General features: G+C 49.4%; 1 protein-coding gene across 2 annotated transcripts in view; it reads left to right on the top strand.

Moving 5' to 3' along the window:
* The window catches only part of TRIM28 (tripartite motif containing 28), a 538,764-nt gene that overhangs the window by 107,671 nt on the left and 409,554 nt on the right, over positions 1–21,539 (top strand). For both annotated transcript variants that reach the window (XM_086930506.1, XM_086930507.1), the window contains exon 9: positions 17,524–17,771. In XM_086930506.1, the coding sequence (XP_086786632.1) occupies positions 17,524–17,771 (248 nt within the window). The remainder of the gene's footprint in view (positions 1–17,523; positions 17,772–21,539) is intronic.

The raw sequence follows: 21,539 nt of genomic DNA, 5'->3' as shown, positions 1-21,539 counted from the left end.
CGATGTTCTACATCAACAAGCAGGGTGGAAAACAGTCAACAATGCTTTCGACACTGGCGCCGGAGATATGGAGATGGGCCATCCCCCTCAGGATAGACCTACTGGCCATACACCTACCAGGTAAGGAGAACATTCAGGCAGACTGGCTGAGCAGACAGACATCGACATCCCACGAGTGGGAGCTCAATGCCCAGGAGACGAAGTGGTTGTTCAACAAGTGGGGAACACCATCAGTGGACCTGTTTGCAACACGCCAGAATGCCAAAGCTTCGCATCCAGACAACCCGAAGAAGGGTCCCTTGGGAATGCCGTATGGATAGATTGGTGCGGGACATTTGCTTACGCTTTTCCCCTGATACCACTGATACACAGAGTACTGAGCAAGTGCAGAGCGAGCAACATGACCCTGATACTGGTCGCACCACAGTGGGCCAGACAGACCGGGTACTCGCAGATCATGGGGATGGCACAGAGTGCACCCCACAGATTCGGCAGAAGAAAAGACCTGCTCTCCATGCACAACGGAGAGGTACTGCACCCAGAGCCAGAGAGCCTGAGCCTAGTGGCGTGGCTCCTGAGGACATAGAATTCGCACACTTGAGACTGCCTGAGAGCACCCTCAGGGTCCTTCGGGAGGCACGAAGGCCCAGCACACTGAAGTGCTACAGGGCAAAGTGGAAGAGATTCACAATATGGTGCAGGAAGGAAAGACTTCACAATAAAATGAAGGACTCCACAGTTCTAAAATACCTCACGCACTTACTGGAGAAAAAACTCAGCTCGTCTTCCATAAGAGCCACTTGGCAGCGATAGTCGCCTATACAAGGGGTGAGATGGGCAGGAGCTTCTTCACGTCACAGGTTGTGAAGAGATTCCTGGAAGGAGCGAAGGGAATCGCACCACCCAAGCGGGTGCCACCACCGGCTTGGAACTTGAACATAGTCCTGACGGAACTCATGAAGGAGCCCTTTGAACCGCTCCACAAGGCCTCACTAGAAATGCTGACCATGAAGACCGCTTTCTTGGTTGCAATAACGTCCCTACGACGAGTGAGCGAGCTTCAAGCGCTAACTCTGCAGGAACCATACATACAAATACACAATGACAGGGTTGTGATGAGGACTGACCCTCACTTCTTGCCAAAGGTGGTGTCCAGATTCCATATGAACCAGTCCATACAGATACCGAGTTTTTTCCAAAAACCAACAAATAGCGCAGAGTGAGCCCTTCACACCCTAGACGCCAGAAGGGCGGTCATGCACTATATCGAGAGGACAAAAGGACACAGGAAGACAAAGCAGTTCTTAGTGTCATTCGCCAACAGTTTTATGGGTAAGGCTGTAACAAAGAACACTATTGCACGATGGATCGCGCAAACAATCCAACTCTGCCACAAGGGTGCAGGGCAATAACTAGCAGAGGGACCACGTGCCCACTCCACTAGGAAAAAGGGTGCGACAATAGCCTTCCTGGCTAATACACCCATACAAGACACATGCCTGGCGGCAACATGGGCTTCAGTGCACACATTCACGAAGCACTACTGCGTTGATGTTCAAATGAACAAAGAAGCGCAAGTTGGACAAAAGGTGCTCCAGCACATATTCAAGAACCAAAGCTCATCTTCCACCCAGCCGCCACAGAAATGAGAAACCGCTACAAAATCTATGCACAGCATAGTGAATCCAGAAAGATTCACGCTGCAAAACGAATAGTTTCTTACCTGTCGGTGTAGTTTTGCAGCTTGATGATCTTTCTGGATTCACTAGCGAACCCACCCACCTCCGCCAGAAAGATGAGGCTGGAGAGAGAAAGAGGTGGTCAAAAAAAACAAAAAAAATACAGAAATGACTTTATATACAAAGCGGTTAAAAGAAGTTTCACCTACATAGAACATTGCCATCACTTCGGACACGGAAAAAAAGAATCCGAAGATGGCGCCCAAGGGTGGGAGCTTCCGCAGGAAGCATGCCGTCGTCACCGGAAATACACCCAGGAAGGGGTGACGCCGACGCCCACCTGGGCGACGAAAAAAAACAAAAACAAAGAAAAGACTACGAATCCGGACCCAACCACAAGACCGCGGAATATGCACAGCATAGTGAATCCAGAAAGATCATCAAGCTGCAAAACTACACCGACAGGTAAGAAACTATTCGTTCCTGCCCATGCTCGACAGTGTCATGGCACAGGGAAAAGCGGCTTTAAAAAAAACAGCTACATGCAAAGCAGTCACTCCCAGGTCGGAGAAAAAGTATAAACATTCCTCCAAGGACCCACCCTACATTCAGGATTGGCCTCAGCAGACTCCATCATCGCAGCCACGGCAAAAGAGGGCCAATGCGCCTACCACTTCTGGGCCACCTCCAGACAAAGAAAGCAAGAGGATGGACCTGGTAGGGAGAAGAATTGAACGGAATGCCGCAATGCACTAGCGCATGGCGAATTCCAATGCTCTGCTCAACAGGCACCAATACCAGATCCTGGAAGAGCTGGGCGAGTTAGTAAAGAACATGCCACAGGAATTCAAGCAAAGAGCTGAAAACCTTGTGGAAGAGGGGAAGAATGTAGCCAATTCTTGCCTCAAGACTGCCCTGGACGGAGCAGACACCTCCAGCAGGCTCATGATGATGGGCATCACGGAGAGAAGACAAGCCTGGCTCAGAATTTCGGGCTTCAAGCCAGAAGTGCAGCACAGCATCCTCAACACACCGTTCAACGGAGAAACGCTGTTCGGGCCCCAGTTGACGAGAAACTCAGCCAACTGAAGAAGGATAACGAAACTGCAAAATCCATGGGGGCATTGCAGTTCAGAGGTACTAAAAGGGGCACCCCGTCACGAATCAATCTATCAGTCAATCATAACATTTGTATAGCGCACTACTCACCCGGAAGGGTCTCAAGGCGCTTGGAGAGGGGGGGGGGGGGGGGGGGGGGGGGGGGAAGGGTCCGCTGCTGCTCGAACAGCCAGGTCTTGAGTTGTTTCATGAAGGCGTGATGGTCCTGGGTCAGCCGAGGGTGGATGGGGAGGGAGTTCCATGTCTTGGCCGCCAGGTAGGAGAAGGATCTGCCTCCAGCGGTGGCTCTTCGGATGCGTGGTACGGCGGCGAGGGCGAGGCTAGAAGACCGTAGCTGGTGGGTGGACGAAGACCTAACTGGAGGGGATGAAAGGATAAAAAGGATAATTACGCACTTATATAGCGCACGGCTACCCGGAGGCATCTCTGCGCTTGTATGAATACCACCGAGGAACCCTTCCTGGCCTTTCCCTGTGAGGAGCCCACTCCTGGGTACCCCCAGGGTTAAGTCAGGCATCCTCAGCGTTGTTGGGGCCGTTGTAGAGATTAAGCAAGCTATTGCCCAGAGGTGCAGAGTGGGGCTCATGATCAGAATAGGCACTGAGGCGAGAATTATCAGGTCCGAGGAAATTGAGCCCGAGACCCGCCGAGGCAGGAATTGAACCCTGGTCCCAGCCAGACTACTGCATCAGGGTCTGCCGCTCTAACCATTGAGCCACACTTCTCTACGAAGGGGGGGGGGAAACAGCCAGGAACATCCCACCAGGCGTTCCAACAAGCCCACCAAGCAGACACCCAGACACAGCAGGGGCAGCAAAAATAGTCCTGGCAGTACCAACCAAGAGGCCAGTCCTTTTGCGGGAGAGGGAATGAATGTGGACATGATAAGAGAGGGGGACAGCAGCCCGCCTCTAAGTGACTTAATAAAACTCCATGTGCCCACCCGAACAAAAACTCCCAGGGTGGAGCACAAGCACATCGGACAGGAGTTACACGAACTAGACACCTCTGTACATGTAAGACCAGTTGGAGGAAGACTGAAACACTTCTTCAGGGAGTGGAAGAGTATAACCTCAGACAAATGGGTACTCAACATCATACAGTACGGGTACTGCATAGAGTTTGAGGGAAAGCCAACGAACAGGAAACCAAAAAGGCGGCCACTAGCAAGAAAATACCTAGAGCTCCTTCTGGAGGAAGCAAAGGAGCTCCTGCAAAAACAAGCCATAGAGCCAGTACCTTACAGGGAAAGGAACAAGGGCGTATATGACGCATACTACCTGGTACCGAAGGTGGACGAAACTATGAGACCCATCCTGGACCTAAGATTCTTAAACAAGTTCGTAAGAACGCAAAGGTTCAAGATGACCTCCCTACAAGAGGTACTTCTCAATTGCAAGGCGGAAACTTCATGGTCACCATAGACCTAAAAGATGCCTACCTGCACATCCCAATGAACAGGGGCCACAAACACCTCTTCAGATTAATCATCGGAGAAGACCACTACCAGTTCACAACCCTGGCGTTCGGGCTCAAATCGGCACCAAGGGTTTTCACAAAGTGCCTCGCTGCAGTCGCAGCATACCTACGAAGGGAAGGGATACATGTGTACCCTTACCTGGACGACTGGCTGATCAAAGCAAGCTCATACAAAACGTGCAAGCAGCACGCACAGAGAGTGACCAGCAGACTGATGAATCTAGGATTCTCCATCCACTGGGGAAAATCCTCCCTGGAACCAGAACAAATAAAAATCTTCCTGGGAGCACGGATTGACACCTTACAGAGCAAGGTGTTCTCAAGCGAGAAGAGAACGATAGCGCTCGTGAGGGAGACGCAGAACTACCAGAAGGGGCAAGCTCGGACAGCGAGTAAAATCATGGGCATGATGGCATCATGCATACACCTAGTGCCAAACGTATGGCTCCACATGAAACCTTTACAGTATGGCTACAGGAGCAATGGCCACAAGCTACAGGTCGTTGGGAGGATCTAGTGGTTGTAACGCACGCAGAGCAGAAAGAGATGGCATGGTGGAACATGGGGAACATAACAAGGGGGAAACCTCTGACGCAACCAATGCCAACAGTGACCATTACCACAGACGCGTCCCAGAGGGAATGGGGCGCTCACATGGAGAAACTCAAAGTAAGAGGTCTGTGGACACCAGCAGATGCGGTCCGACACATCAATTACCTGGAGTTGAAGACAATTTTCCTAGCCAAAAAGGCCTTCCTAAGAAAACTGTACAACCAGAGCGTGTTGATCCAGACAACACAACAGCGATGTTTTACATCAACAAGCAGGGGGGGGACACAATCAGCCCGCTTTCGAAACTAGCGCAGGAGATATGGAGATGGGCCATCCCACGCAAGATAGACCTGCTAGCCATACATCTACCAGGAAAGGACAATGTAGAAGCAGACTGGCTCAGTAGACAGACATCAGCATCCCACAAGTGGGAACTCAATGCACAAGAGACTAGAAGGCTCTTCAACAGGTGAGGGACACAGTCAGTAGACCTATTTGCAACACGCCAGAATGCAAAATGCCAAAACTTCGCAACCAGACAGCCCGGGGAGGGCTCTCTGGGGAATGCCCTATGGATAGACTGGGCCAGGACATTTGCTTATGCTTTTCCCCTGACACCGCTGATACACAAGGTACTCAACAAGTGCAGAGCGAGCAACATGACCCTGATACTGGTGGCACCACAGTGGGCCAGACCGACATGGTACTCTCAGATCATGGAGATGAGACAGAGTGCACCCCACAGATTCGGGAGAAGAAAGGACCTACTCCATGCAAAACGGAGAAGTGCTGCACCCGGAGCCAGAGAGCCTGAGCCTCGTAGCGTGGCTCCTGAGGACATAGAGTTTGCGCATTTGAAACTGCCAGAAAGCACCCTAAGGGTACTTCGGGAGGCACGAAGACCCAGCACACGGAAGTGCTACGTAGCGAAATGAAAGAGATTTACACTGTGGTGCAGGAGGGAAAAGCTACACAATAAGATGAAAAAGGACTCAACAGTGCTAAAGTACCTCACGCACCTGCTTGACAAAAATTTGAGCTCATCCTCACTGAGGGTTCACTTGGCAGTGATAGTCGCTTACACGAGAGGAGAAACGTGCAAGAGTTTCTTCACATAACAGGTAGTTAAGAGATTCCTGGAATGAGCAAAGAGGATCGCACCGCCAAAGAGGGTGCCACCACCTGCATGGAACCTTAACCTAGTCCTAACGGAACTCATGAAGGAACCTTTCAAACCGATTCACAAGGCATCCCTAGAAATGCTGACCATGAAAACAGCTTTCCTGGTAGCAATCACTTCACTGTGCAGAGTGAGCGACCTGCAGGCACTAACACTACAGTAACCCTACATACAGATACACAGCAATAGGGTGGTGATGAGAACGGACCCAATCTTCATGCCAAAGGTGGTGTCAAGGTTCCACTTTAATCAAACTATACAGATACAGAGTTTCTTCCAAAAACCGGCAGCAAGAGCTGAAAGGGCACTGCACACTCTGGACGCCAGAAGGGCAGTCATGCACTACATTGAGAGAATGAAGGAACACAGGAAAACCAAAGCCGTGCTTTGTGTCCTTCGCTAACAGTTTCATGGCGAAACCAATGGATCGCCCAAACAATACAGTTCTGCCACAAGCAGGCAGGCCAGGAACTAACAAAGGGGACACGGGCCCACTCTACCAGGAAAAAAGAAGCTACAATAGCATTCCTAGCTAACACACCAATTCAGGGCATATGCCTGGCGGCAACATGGGTTTCAGTGCACACGTTCACGAAGCACTACTGTGTGGATATACAGAGGAACAAGGAAGCACAAGTCGGACAAAGGGTGCTTCAACATATATTCAATAACAAACGCTCATCTTCCACCCAGCCGCCACAAACATGGGAAACCGCTAGAAAGTCTATGCACAGTATAGTGAATCCAGAAAGATTCACGCTGCAAAACGAATAGCTTCTTACCTGTTAGTGTAGTTTTGCAGCTTGATCATCTTTCTGGATTCACTAGCGAACCCACCCACCTCCGCCAGAAAGATGAGGCTGGATAATTGCTCCTTTTCAGTGGGAATGCCTTTGTTTCCTCTGCTGAGGAGCATAGTAATTAACTTAGCCCAGCAGGGTGAAATATGACTATTCTGGAAGACCCCTCAATCAAGTCATATTTGTGTAGCGCGGCTAATCGCCACAGGGGGTATCTAGGCACTGTACTGAAGGTATCCATTGAAGTCTGGCCTTGAGGTCCTTGCTGAAGTGATTAAGCGATGATGAAATGCGGAGGTGGATGTGGAGGGGGTGGGAGGGTTCCAGGCCTTAGAGGCGTGGTGTGCGGGGCCGAGGTTTCTGGATGGTTGCTGGAAGATCAGGCAGTGGTTCATGTAGTCTGGTCCTAGTTTGAGGGCTTTGTAGGGGTGGGTCAGGAGCTTGAACCGGCATCTCTTCTGGACGGGGAGCCAGTGAAGGTCTTTCAGGTGATGTGTGTCCTCTTGGGCAGGTTGAGGATCACTCTGGGTGCTGCTTTCTGGATAGTCTGAAGTCTTTGCACGAGTTCCGCGGAGGTGCCGGCATAGAGGGCATTGCTGTAGTAGAGCTGGCTAGTGATAAGGGCCTGCGTCAGCTTTTCTTGTGCTACTCTGGGAGCTATCTAAAGATTTTGAAGAGCATGCAGATCGTATGTAAGCAGGCTGAGACAAGGATGTTGGTCTGACGTTTCATGGAGAGTTTGCTGTCCAGTATGATGCCATGGTTGCAGACATGGTCTGAGCTCCGCTTGAGCAGCCGCTGCCCCAAAGGGCAGCGGCTGCTCAAGATCAGAAATTACTTTTTATCCGTGTTTAGTTTCAGGCAGTTGTCTTTGGTCCATGTCTAGACATTCTTCATGCAGTTGTGGAAGTTGGTCTTCGTCAAGGTGGGGTTCGATGAGAGTGAGAGGATAAGGTGGGTGTTATTTGTAGGAGTTGATGTTGCTGTTGTGCGATCTGACGATGGCTGCCACTGGTGTCCTATACCTCTTGAAGAGGTTAGGGCTGAGGGCAATCCTGCAGATGGTGTGCTTGGGTTGAGAGGGGAAGGAAGAGAGATGCCATCCATCTGAGAGCATTGTCTGGAATTTCAATCGATCAGTTAGTGTATGGTGGGAGACAGTGTTTAAAGCTGCGGAGATTACTAGGAGGGTGAGGGCACCTGATTCTCCTGCGTCAAGTAGGGCTCTTTTGCTGTGAGCAGGGCTGTCTTGGTGCTGTGGTTGGCTCTGAAATCCGATTGGGACGGGTCCAACAGTTTGTTTCCTCCAGATCAGTGAGTTGGAGGTTGATGGCCTTCTCCAGGGCTTTGGTGGGGAACAGGAGGAGGGGGGGAGGAATGAGACAGTAGTTCTGGAGCTCTCTGGAGTCTGCCGGAGGTTTCTTGAGGAACCCATAAGGTGTGCGTTCTTGGGACCTGCATATGGCCTAAGTGGAGCGAAACTGTAATTTAAGGCAGATCTCACACTATGTGTATACTCTTGAGTTCCCACTAATATTATAAGGCCTAACCCACATCTACCCTGCAGAATCCCTTCTGCGCTAGGCTACCTGTGCGCAGTCACTGGGATGCGCTAGACGATAGTCACATACATGCATCCAGCACATGTGTGCACAAGCTTTCATGTGTAACTAGCCCAGTGCCCTCCTTACCCTAGATGTGTCGCCGTGGCCTTCTCATAAAAGGTGGACACTGGCTGTAAGCATGCGCCGTACAGTTACCATGTGATTACTGTGAGTTAGATTTGAGCAGTGAGACTCGCCTACAGTAAAGGTCCAAAAACAATACAGATCATACCCAATTGGCTCATTTAACTTGTAAGTTCTTAGTATATAGTACAAGAGACACAGAGGGCTAGTCAGTTAAATGTCAATAGTGGACTGCAGCACTTATTTGTGCCACCAATACAGTGAGAAGGTGAAAATGTGAGACTATGCCTACTATTGTAGCCTATTTGGGAAGCTTTAAAGATGCCACTCAACATGTCACAATAAACCCTTTTGCCAGGTCAAATCCCCCCCCCCCCCTTTTTTTGTTCTTATGTTAATAAGCCACCTCTAGCGAAAACCTTGGCAGCCCACCAGGCAGGGTGCTTAGTATTGAAAAGAAAGTTTAACATACCCTGGCATTGAAAACCCAAAAGTTCGAGGCATGTGGGCTGCTGAATTCATATCTGTGCATAGACCGCCACCTAGTGTTGGGTCCGGATGATTGCACAATGTTGTCCTGGAAGAGTCTTCGAAGTATCACGAGATAGGTGGCTCCTCCCCTGGACTACAGTGCGCATGGGCATCGCCTCCATCCCCAGATTGTTTTTTTCCGCCATTGGGTTCGGATGTGTTTCGGTTGCCTCTGTCGGAACCGATAGTTGTTCAACTTCTACTCGAGACCAAAAGGTCTTTAGGCTGGGCGTCGGTATAGTTGCGTACGGGCTTCTTTCTGACTCTCAGCTCCGATCTCTTGCTGCCCTTCCACGTGCTTTCGGCGCGGACGGGCCTACTCTACAACTTTTGCTATGGAGCGGACTCCATTCAAAAAGTGTCCGCTGTGTCACTCCAAATATTCACACCTCGACGTGCACCCTGTGTGCAATACCTGTTTGTCGCGGGATCACCGCGAAGACACCTGCATGGCGTGTTCGAAGTTCCGAAGCAAGAAAACTTTAAAGATTCGCCGGGCCAATCGGCTCCAGGCTCAGTTATCGGCTTCGGCGCCCCCACCAGATGACATTTTCCAGGAATCTGTCGAGGGAGAAGACGACGTGCGAAGACGACGTGCGAGGGTCGGACTCTGGCCCCGCGTCCGAGGAGGAGACCTACGACGCGGGTGAGGAGGACTTTGACGGAGTCTCCGACGAGGTAGGGGACGACGATCAGGCTTGTGCCACGATGGGAGATAGCTCAGAGGAGGAGCATCCCCAACCAGACTCAGGGGTTATTCCCCTCCGAACGGCCCAGGTCGAGGGATCGCCTTCGGGCCTTACCCAAGATCTAACTATGAGTCCTACGTCCCCGCCTCCGGGCCCGGTCACGGACATTTCTGAGACATCACTTATGTTGAAGAAAACGAAAGTGAAGCCAACTGGTCACGCACCCTCGGATGCGAAACCGAAACTGAAAGTTGCGCTGGTAAAGAAGGTTCTGGAGGCGTCAACTTCCAAGAAAACCAAAATGGCCGACTTGAAGAGCCACGCCAAAATGGCCGACCCGAAGCCCTCGGGGTCGGCGCCGAAGGCGAAGGCCTCCGACGCGGCCGCGTCGGCGTCGAAAGGGGTCGGGGACCCGAAGACGGTTCCGAAGAAGCGTCAGGGCGACGACGCGCATAGGCATGGGGCGTCGGCCCCGAAGAAGAAGCCTACCGGCGATCAGGCTCTCGAAGATGAGGGGTCGCTCGAGCCGGTTCAGCCCTCGGCAGCCTTTACGAAGAAAGTGGGGGAATCCTTACAGCGGATCCGAAAGTCCACTGTGGTTCCCGCTCAGGACACTGTAGTGCCTACGCTCACGCCTAAGCCTACTAAAGAGCAAACGCCCATTCGTTTCACCCTTCCACCCAAGTCGGCGCCGAAGGCCTTCGCGCCGAAACAGGGCGGACACTCAAAGGAGGTATTGACGCCGAAAGCTGCTTTGGTGGTCTCGAAGCTTCGGCTCCAGCCGCTTGCGGTGGAGGAACGTCGTGAGGTAATCATCGACGCCAACACCGGAAAACTGTCGCTCCTCAAACGAAAAATTACGTCGGAGCCGGGGTTGGAACCTTTTAAGATCCCGCTCAAAAACAAGAAGTATTCTGCGGACTCTTCGGCTCTGGTAGAACCTGTGTCCCCACAGGCCTTGGAACACTCGCCGACGCATTCCCCCGAGGCTGATGCGGACGAGGAAGATGCCGAGTACAACTATCCTGCGTACTCGGATCCGGAGGAGGAGCATGTGCCTTGGGCCGCAGGAGGCGACACAGAAGACCCCAGTCGGGTCAGGACACTCAACTTTTCGCCGCCAAGACGTCCCCGACAGAGGACTCGGCGGCCTTCAATGCTTTAATAGAGAGAGCTGCGGCGAACCATGACGTCGAGCTACACTCGGACCCCGTGGATGCGGACTTCTTATTCGACACCTTCTCGGTAGCCGAAAAGCAAGTCAAAACGCTACCGATGCTTAAAGGGGTGCTGAAACATGCACCAGAGGTTTTCAAAGAGCCCACCCGGGCGCGGGTGGTCAACCCTCGCATCAACAGGAAATATAAGGCGGCGCCCACGGATCCCACTTATATCAAGGGACACTTGCCATTGGACTCCTTGGTTGTTTCCAACGCTCGGAAGAGGGCGAATTCTCAGACTACTGGTGACGCTCCTCCCCCAGACAAAGAGTCCAAGATCTTTGAGGCCTCAGGCAAACGCATTGCTGCGCAGGCAGCTAACATCTGGAGAATATCTAACACCCAAGCCCTGCTTGCACGTTATGATAGGGCCCATTATGACACATTAGAGGCCATTCTGCAACACTTGCCTGACCAATACAAGGAGGCAGGAGAGATGCTCATTCAGGAGGGTAAACTCATTACAAATGCATCCATCAAATGTGCCCTAGACGTGGCAGACACAGCCTCCAGAGCTATCGATACAAGTGTGTTACTTAGACGCCATGCCTGGCTTAGAATTTCGGGGTTCAAACCCGACATCCAAACCACGATATTGAGTCAAACAGTGAATCCTGACCATCTGTTTGGGCCTGAGGTGGATGCCTCCCTAGGAAAAATTAAAAAGGATACCGAAACTGCCAAGTCAATGGGGGCTTTACAAAGTCAGCAGTTTCGGGGTGGTTCCTTTCGCCGCTCAAATTCAAGAGGCACCTCACGGGGGCAGGCATCCCAGTCCACACAATATTACAAGGGTAACACCCAGCCCTCGTATAACAACAAGGGTAGAGGTGGTTACAGAGGCAATAATATCAAAGGCCGGGGACGTGGAAACAATGGCTCCAGGTCCACCACCACCAACAAGCAGTGACGTCTTGTCACTGCCCCCCGATCACACAACACCGGTCGGGGGGAGACTCCAGCAGTTCCTGCCAGCATGGAAGTCCATCACCACGGACAGGTGGGTGAGGTCTCTTATCCAGTACGGGTACTGTCTAGAGCTTACGTCCATTCCACCGGACATACCGCCAAGAAGCCGTCCTATGTCCGGCGAGCACTTGACCTTGTTGCAGCAAGAAGTTCTAGTTATGCTGCAAAAAGGGGCGATAGAGCTCGTTCCATTGCAAGAGCGGGGAACAGGGGTTTACTCCCTGTATTTTTTGATCCCCAAAAAGGACGGATCACTCAGGCCGATCCTGGACCTCAGGCCTCTGAACTGGTACATCCTCTCGGAGCACTTCCATATGCTCACGCTGCAGCAGGTGCTTCCCCTGCTTCAACAGGGGGACTTTCTGGCTACGCTGGATCTGAAGGATGCTTATTTTCATATTCCCCTGCATCCTTCCCACAGGAAGTATCTCAGATTCACAATCTTAGACCAGCATTACCAGTTCAGAGTCCTGCCGTTCGGGGTCACCACAGCGCCAAGAGTCTTTACAAAGTGCCTGGCGACTGTGGCGGCGCATCTACGACGCCAAAACGTCCACGTCTATCCTTATCTGGACGACTGGCTCATTCAGGCAAAAACAGAACAGCAGTGCGCCGACCACGTGTCCCGCACCATTCATCTCCTGCACGATCTGGGATTCTCTCTGAACTACCCAAAATCCCATCTCCAGCCCGCCCATGTACGGCAGTATCTGGGCGCGACGAAAAACACTCTGGCAGCCACTGCGCAGCCAAATTCAGTGAGAATCGCCAGTATCCAAACGCTGATCCAACGATTCAGGCCTCAACACTCGCTTCCAGCGAAAGTGTTCATGCAGTTGATAGGCATGATGGCCTCCTGCATCTCCATTGTCCCGCACGCGAGACTACATATGCGTCCGCTTCAGGAGTGCCTAGCACGTTAGTGGACTCAGGCTCATGGGCAACTGACAGACCTAGTGTTGGTGAGCGGTCGGGCATACAACTCTCTGCATTGGTGGAATCCACAAAACCTTTGCAAGGGCCGACCATTCCAAGAGCCTGTGCCACAGATTATCCTGACAACGGACGCCTCTCTCCAAGGATGGGGAGCGCATGTACTCCAATACACAGTGCAGGGACTATGGACACTACAGCAAAGGAAGATGCACATCAATGTGTTGGAACTGATGGCAATCTTCATGGCCTTAAAGGCGTTCAAAGTACATCTGTGCAACAAAGTCGTGTTGATCCGGACGGACAACATGACGGCCATGTACTACATTCAGAAGCAGGGAGGCACACACTCTCCACAGCTGTCTCACCTGGCTCAGAGCATGTGGAAGTGGGCCATTCAGAGGAACATCTTCCTCATGGCAGAGCATCTCCCGGGCAAGGACAATCAGATGGCGGATCTGCTCAGCAGACACAGCCATCAAATGCACGAGTGGGAGATACATCCATCAGTACTCCAACCGTACTTCCAAAAGTGGGGTCATCCAGAGTTAGACCTGTTCGCCACAAAGGAGAACGCAAAATGCCAAAGCTTCGCCGCCAGGTTCCCACACCCCCAATCACAGGGCAATGCGATGTGGATGAACTGGTCAGGCAGATTTGCGTACGCTTTTCCCCCAGGACCTCTGATACCGCTGGTGGCACGCAAGCTCAGGCAGCACTCGATGACTCTCATCCTGGTTGCTCCAACGTGGGCTCGCCAACCATGGTACACCACGTTTCTAGAACTGTCCGTGGTGCCGCATCAAAGGCTTCATCTCACTCCCAGCCTTCTGACGCAGAGCCATGGCGACATTCAGCACCCAGATCCGCAACAGCTCGATCTGGCTCCTGAAGTCCTAGAGTTCGGCTACCTTAATCTTCCTCCCGATTGCATGGACATCATTCGGGAGGCAAGGAAGCCCACTACTAGAGCTTGTTATGCGGCTAAATGGAAGAGGTTTGTCATCTACTGTGTGAACCACGACATTGACCCGCTAGATGCTTCCATTCAAAACATCATATGTTACCTTTTTCACCTGTATCGATGTAATCTAGCGTACTCTTCCATCCGCATTCACCTGTCTGCTATGGCAGCATACCTCCAGAATAGGCAGCACCTGTCACTCTTTAAGGTCCCTGCTATCAAGGCCTTTCTGGAAGGACTCAAAAGGGTCATTCCACCAAGGACTCCACCAGCTCCGGAATGGAACCTCAATGTGGTTCTTACAAGGCTGATGGGTCCTCCCTTTGAGCCACTGCACTCTTGTGAGCTCCAGTTTTTAACTTGGAAGGTTGCGTTCTTAGTAGCAATTACATCGCTACGGAGGGTTAGCGAACTGCAGGCGCTCACCATCCAAGAACCTTTCTTCCAGGTACATGCTAACAGGGTGGTGCTCCGCACTAACCCTAAATTCTTACCCAAAGTGGTCTCACAATTCCACATAAACCAAACAATTGAGTTGCCGGTGTTTTTCCAGAACCCAGAGACGTTGGCGGAGCGCATGCTCCACACCCTTGATGTGAAAAGGGCCTTGATGTACTATGTGGACAGGACGAAAGATTTCCGCAAAACCAAACAGCTTTTTGTTGCTTTTGCCACACAACACAAGGGAAACGCTATCTCCAAAGCGGGGATTGCTAGATGGATAGTAAAGTGCATTCAGATCTGCTACGCTAAAGCTAAGCGCACTCTCACTATCCCACCGAGGGCCCACTCCACTAGGAAGTTAGGGGCCTCTATGGCTTTCCTAGGTAACATTCCCTTAGAAGATATCTGTAGAGCAGCCACATGGTCTACCACACATACTTTCACTAAGCACTACTGTGTAGACGTGCATTCCAAACAGCAGGCAGCTGTTGGTCAGGCTGTTCTAAAAACGCTTTTTCAGACTGCTGCAGCTGGCACGGGCGGCTGCCGTTAATGGAGGGACTGCTATGTATTCTATGCACAGATATGAATTCAGCAGCCCACATGCCTCGAACTGCAAATGCTACTTACCAGTATGCATCTGTTCTTGGCATGTAGGGCTGCTGACATTCATATCGCCCGCCCTCCTCCCCGGCGCCTGTAGCAGCTGCAGTATTCATTCATACAAAACACATATGCTCATAGCATGGTCATTAACTCACATTCTTCACTCCATCTCTGCCAATGGCTAAAAACAATCTGGGGATGGAGGCGATGCCCATGCGCACTGTAGTCCAGGGGAGGAGCCACCTATCTCGTGATACTTCGAAGACTCTTCCAGGACAGCAATGTGCAATCATCCGGACCCAACACTAGGTGGCGGTCTATGCACAGATATGAATGTCAGCAGCCCTACATGCCAAGAACAGATGCATACTGGTAAGTAGCATTTGCATTACCATTTTCACTGTAGCAATGATAGTGGTACTATTGGCTAACATGGAGTTTCACTAGCCACCGCGCAAAGTGCTAACTTCCATTTAGGACCACTAAAGATATTACTTCAAGGCTTTAAATTAATTGTTGTGTGAAACCAGACTCATTGCGGAGATCTGATTTAAGGTAACTTTTAATAGAAAGGTTACCTTATAAAGTCGCCACTTTGTTGCCCAAAACGTTGGTACCCTTTCCTGACTATCAACAGCAGTTGTAACCTGAGACAACCTGCTGCACCCCTAAAAGAAAGTGTGGAGTGTTTGCTGAAAAAGGAACAAAGATAATTGCTGAACTGCCGAAGGAAGGTGGTGGTGGTAGTGGCGGCCAAAGATGCCTGCTTCAATTAAGCAAATGGCGATTGCACCTTTGCCTGACTCCTCCTTTGTTTAGGCAGACAGGCTGGCATCTCCTCCAGACGGGGAAAAGCAGTTGCAAATACTGGTTTCCAGGAGTAATGGCTCATGCTGGGTGCACCCTGGGGGTGTGCCCAGGGCTCCTCACGGAGAAAGAAGGCTTGCACCAGCTTGGATTCGGGCAGAGAGGGGTATCCTGGCTTTTTTTCAGTCAACCCCCAGGAAGTGGTCTAAGCAGGAGGGGTAGCCTTGAAAGAACTATTTTCCTCCATTGGCTAATGATTCCTCCCCTCCCACAACCTAGATGATGGCATAAATGTGGCACCCCAGACTTAGTTTTCCAGTCACTACTGGACTGGAAGAAAACAGGACTGCTCTGCTGTTTCCTGGATCCAGCAAAGAGAGGCTGCAACGAAGACTAGACTTCACCTGCTGCACCCAAGTGACCCACAGTAGGACTGTGAATGTTGTGACAATTCGTATAAAAGAGCTCTACTTGTGCCAGGACGGAAGTGGCTCTAAGGGCTAGGTAGCTAGCTTCCTGTTAAACTTTAGGGCCAACCAAAACTACAGGAACCTGTTAAAAGCCCAGTTGTCGGGAATTCCTGCCCACTGCTGGACTATGAAGGTCCTTCTTGAGGACCAAGTCTGCGGACCTTCACGAGGTGTCCCCCAAGCCAGGGTGACCTAAACATAATTGACTCCGGTCCCTCAAAACAAAAAAAAAAACAAAAAAAGGATTTGCTGATCTGTAAACAACTGCTGAACTTGCTGTATCTAGGTGACCAGTTGGCCAGTGCAACTGGACCTGCACATGACTTCCCTGCTGCAACATGGACCTGGAGTCCTGAGGCCAGAGTTTTGTGGATCCCAGGGTGGCCCCAGGAAAACTCACATCACTTCAGCATCAGGACCACTTCTAGTCTGGGCTACTTTAAAGGAGAAAATTACACAGGCTGCTAACTAGTACAGGAAAACTGGCACCGTGGACCTGAGTGATCCCTGTGACTGGTTGCAGCCCATGCTGGCTATCCTTTGAGAATTTTAACGGGCGTTTTAGCCCATTGGCTACAAACTGCTTACAACAATTTATTGCATCTAAAAGACTAAAATGAAAGTATTTTACTTTCCATTGGAAAGTCATATCTCTGGTTACCCACAGATTGTTTTAATTTTTAGTGTCTATTTAATACAAATAATGCACTCTATTTTTATAAAATGGTGTTGAATTTTTGAGTAATTCGCTTTCTTACCTGTATTTTGTATTCCTAATCGCTGTTCACTTATTCTTTTGATTAAGCCAGACTACTCTGCCAAAGCTACCCCAGGACTAAGCAAAGTGTTTTCTTAAAGAAACCTATCTGTACCTGATAGAGATTGTGACATTATTGAATAGTGAGGTCTCACAACCACACCACCTAATATTCCACTTTGTATTGATGTTTAGAGAAAAATTGTTGATTCCAAAATATTTTTAAAGCAGATTTTTGAGTGATCATGTGGCATTGGAGAGATTAATATTATTTTGAACTTGGTGCCTTGAGGCATTGCAGCTATATATGACTCGTGTAGATGAATTCCACATTAAAAAAGCCTTTTTATAATGCTGTCGGCAACTATGACTGATTAATTATAAGTATCTTGCTTATGGTGACTGCCACTGCAATCATGTCTGATGTGGTCACTGTTATAGTATTAGTAGCTTGGTATAATTTTTATTCAACATAAGTAGCTTCTTTTGCAAAAGAGGTTCGATAGCTCTGGCTTATGCTCTTCTTTCCACCCTTTCTTAGCAACCGTCCAGTCACATATAAATGTATGTCTTCTGAATGAGTTTCTAGAATGTTTACTGAGTTCATGTTTTTTTTTTGTTTCCTTTTTTTTGCAGGTAAAATTGTTTCTGAAAAAGGGGGCATCTTGCAATCTACAAACTCTTCTATGCCTGCCCCTCAATCAATCTCAAACTCTCAGAGAGTCCAGAATTCTGCTATGGGTGCAGGAAGATCAAACTCTAACCAAGTCTTGGCACCACTTACCAATGTATATCCTCTTGCACAGAACCGTCCGAGAGCTCCCACCCCTCAAAGTCAGACATCTGGTCGGCTGACAATTGGAGCAACAGGCAGCTTTATGCAGGTACAGCGGGATGCCTCTCTTCTGACTAACCAAATGTCATAAGTAATGTGGTGCAGTGTCTTCATACCACCTCCATGCGGCACAGGTGGGGTTCTTAAACAAACCCGTATATAGTCCCCCTTGAGAACTTGGCATGGGGGCTGAAGACAGGGCAGCGTTGAACAAGATAATCATAGGTGCATGCCGTGACATATGCTGCTTGAGAAACAATGTATTTTTGGGGGGAGTTTAAATTTCACTTGATCATCAAAAATACAAGCTTACAGATAGTTTTCTAAATTTGTTAGAGGAAATACACCCAATATTCAGACCTTAAAGACTGTAGTAGAAATGGGATTCTGCTATCAAAACGGACATCCACCATTAACCCAAAAGCATCTATGTATAGGCAGCCACTCGCGCCCTACTTCTGATTTATAGTATTTGAAAAATACAAGACCACTCAAGGTAATTCTTCTGATACTTTTGTTTTCTTAGTGACATGATTTTTTTCGCTCCCATTGTTTAACCGAAGTTACTTTTTTTTAAAGTGTATTTTGCAGCATTTTTACTTTTGACCTTTTTCCCAGATTTTTTCTTGACCGAAATGTGACAGTGTTCTGTAGGCATATGCTTTTCTTTAGTGGGATGAGATGTGGTGCAAGCTCATCCTTTTTGTTAGGCTTTCTACCTACCCAATGAGAGATTCTCTGATTATTTTACTGGTCTTCTGCGTTAGGAGACTTACCTACTTTATACATTGAGAATTAATCTATAAGGCACCAAGGGATTTGTTGAAGTATAATTGTGGTCTGCTCAGTCTATGCAGAGTGGAGCAATATAGACAAACACTACAGATTGAGAAGCTATTCGTCACTATTGAGACTACTGTGTATTTTGAAAATTGATGCATCTTCTCCTTCACTATGGGCTTGTGTTGCTACATGAAGCTTTCACCTTCTTGTTGTCCAAACCATTTACTTATCTCTGCAAACCATTAATCTATTACATTCTTGAACAACAGTTTCCTCCCTCCATGCCCGAAAAGTTCCCTTTCTGCTCAGGGGTCAGTTCCAGGTTATTTCATAGTGGGGTGGAGGGAAAAGGCAATTGGGCTTATCCTAACCTGTAATCCGCGTTGTCCCATACTCTATTATACCCTTATAACTGGGCAAGCTTATATATCTGTGCTACAGTTTTGTTTTGCCAACCATGAAATTTCTCATAGTGTTGTATTAGACAATGTATAGTCCGTCATACACCATATCTTGTCAGTGTAGTGCTTTTTCTAGTCTTTTAGATATTTGTTATGCTGATTGATAATATATCTATAAGTCGTAGACTCCCACATCCCCCTCCGTTGGCTGAGATAGATTTGTTCTTCTCTGTCAGTAACCCCTTCCTCTTCCATGTGAAGCCCTGACATAATAGCTGTAATCTCTAGATGTCTTTTTTGAGGACACCTATGGGAATGGTCTCCTTGGGGTTTTTTTAGCTATTGCCTAGTGTTGAGATTAATTTGATTTGTTCTATTCTTACAAGTCAGTGGACAAAATGGCTATGAATTTTTTTTTTTTTTTAATCCCATCACTTTATTGCAGATCAACACACTGGAGAAATGGCTTCATTTTCTATTCTGGCTCTTATGTATTCTTAACTTGTGGCCATCCCTACCACATTGTCAGAAATTAAAACTGCTTCTAGAGCTGTTAATACAGAGCTTTGTTTGCTAGTACCGTGGGTCTGAACCTGCTTATGCTGGTTATGAATCCATATTTGTGTACTAATTCCAGTCTTTTCAAGTCTCTCTGTACATTTTGTGCAGTTGTTTCCCCTTCCATCTTCATGGTATGTTATTTAGGGACAGCAACTGACGTGCATAGACTGTATTTTGCTAGGAGAAAAGTAATATGTTGCAGGACTATGGTCTGTGTACTATCGTTAAAACGAGATCGCACCCCAACTACCAGCATTTTATGCAGCGTAATGGTGCACATACCCTTGGAGTAATTGGAGTTTTTCATCAGCAAAAAGAGTTCAGAGAAGGCTACAGGGTCTGTGTTGGAAAACTTAGCGAGGTATTGATTGCCGAGACCTCCTTCCCAACCTCACTGAACCTACACAAGTGGTGCTAGCATCCTGAGGAAGATAAAAGTGCCTACTCACAAAACCAGTCTTTAGATGAGCAAGGAAGTCAGGTCCTCTGGGGTTTTCGAGGTTTGTGACCACTGGAGACGTCATGGTTTTAGCAGGTTCAGAAAAAGGGGGTGGTGATGGACAGAGTATCTGAATTAAGCAGGACACTCGTACCCAGTCAACAGATCAGGGCTTGATCCATCACAGTTTTTTAGCTCACTGCACCATCCCAGCTCAGAACCTGGCTACATGCAAATTAGTCTGTCCCTGGCCCAGTGCATCATGGTAAAAGGGCAGACCAAACTACCAAGCCAATTCTAATACTGGAAAGGAAACAAGCTTCCGGCGACCGGTTTCTGGCATTACAGCCGTCTTCGGCCCGGCTTGCTTGAATCCTGATGCGGTGATGGATCAAGCCCTGATCTGTTGACTGGGTACGAGTGTTCTGTTTAATTCAGATACTCTGTCCATCACCACCCCCTTTTCCTGAATCGTTTTGTCCACCATAAGCGTGGAAGGGTATACTCAGATGTAAGTCCCTTGCTCACTGCACCATCAGGATTCAAGCAAGCCGGGCCGAAGACGGCTGTAATGCCAGAAACCGTCCCCGGAAGCTTGTTTCCTTTCCAGTTAAAGAATTGGCTTGGTAGTTTGGTCTGCCTTGTTCCCATGATGCACTGGGCCAGGGACAGACTAATTTGCATGTAGCCAGGTTCTGAGCTGGGATGGTGCAGTGAGCTAAAAAACGGTGATGGATCAAGCCCTGATCTTTGGACTGGGTAAGAGTGTTCTGTTTAAATCAGATACTCTGTCCATCATCACCCCCCTTTTCTGAATGGTTTTAGCAGGAGCAGGTTCAAGGATCAACAGGCCGGTAGGGCTGGGGCCTTGTCAGTTGGTGTCATCCTCTTGTTAGCAGCTGCACGGCAGGTCTTCTTTCTTCTTGTTCTTCTTGTTTGAAACTCTGGAGCTGAGGAAGGAAGGTTCAGGGTGCCCCTAAATACTAAATTTAGGGAAGTTGCAGGTAGGGCAAGGGCAGGGAGCAATGGGTCCCTGTCCTGGGGTGAGTACACCCCCTATCCTGCCACTCTCCAGTGGGAGGGGGGCAGGGGCCTAGCTCTGATTCGGTAGGGCTCCCCATTCAAGATGGCGGTAGCCCGGAGTTCTGCTTCACCTCGCCTCTCCAACCTGAGGGGTGGGGTTGGCAGAGGCTGGCACAGCCCTGTTCCTCACTTTGGTTTTCCCGCCTGTCTTCTTGCCAGAGTGGGGGTCAGAACCGGTGGGGACCAGTTGCTGTGTACAGCATGTGGCCTGGAGAAGCTCACAAAGGCGGCATGCCTTTGAAGCTTCCCCTGCCCATCCTGGGTGAGGAGGCTTGGCACCTCGTCCCAGGATGTGCATTGTTTCAGGCCCCCGAGAGCGGCAAGCTCTAGACCCAGGGGTCCAGAAGCATGTCTGGTGGTGGCAGCCTTGGTAGCCACTCGGTCAGGACACTGGGAGTTGGTTAGGTTTCAGGGTGGTATCTCTAAGATGCCCTCTGTTGTGCATTTGGCATTAAATTCCAGACTGGCATTAGTGCGGGTTTAATTTGCTGAGAAGTTTGATATCAAACTTGTCAGTCTTCAGTGTAGCTATTATGGTGCTGTGGAGTTC

Source organism: Lissotriton vulgaris, chromosome 7 (assembly GCF_964263255.1).
Source record: "Lissotriton vulgaris chromosome 7, aLisVul1.2, whole genome shotgun sequence".
Classification (NCBI taxonomy): domain Eukaryota; kingdom Metazoa; phylum Chordata; class Amphibia; order Caudata; family Salamandridae; genus Lissotriton; species Lissotriton vulgaris.
This window is presented reverse-complemented; position numbering and strand designations above follow the sequence as displayed.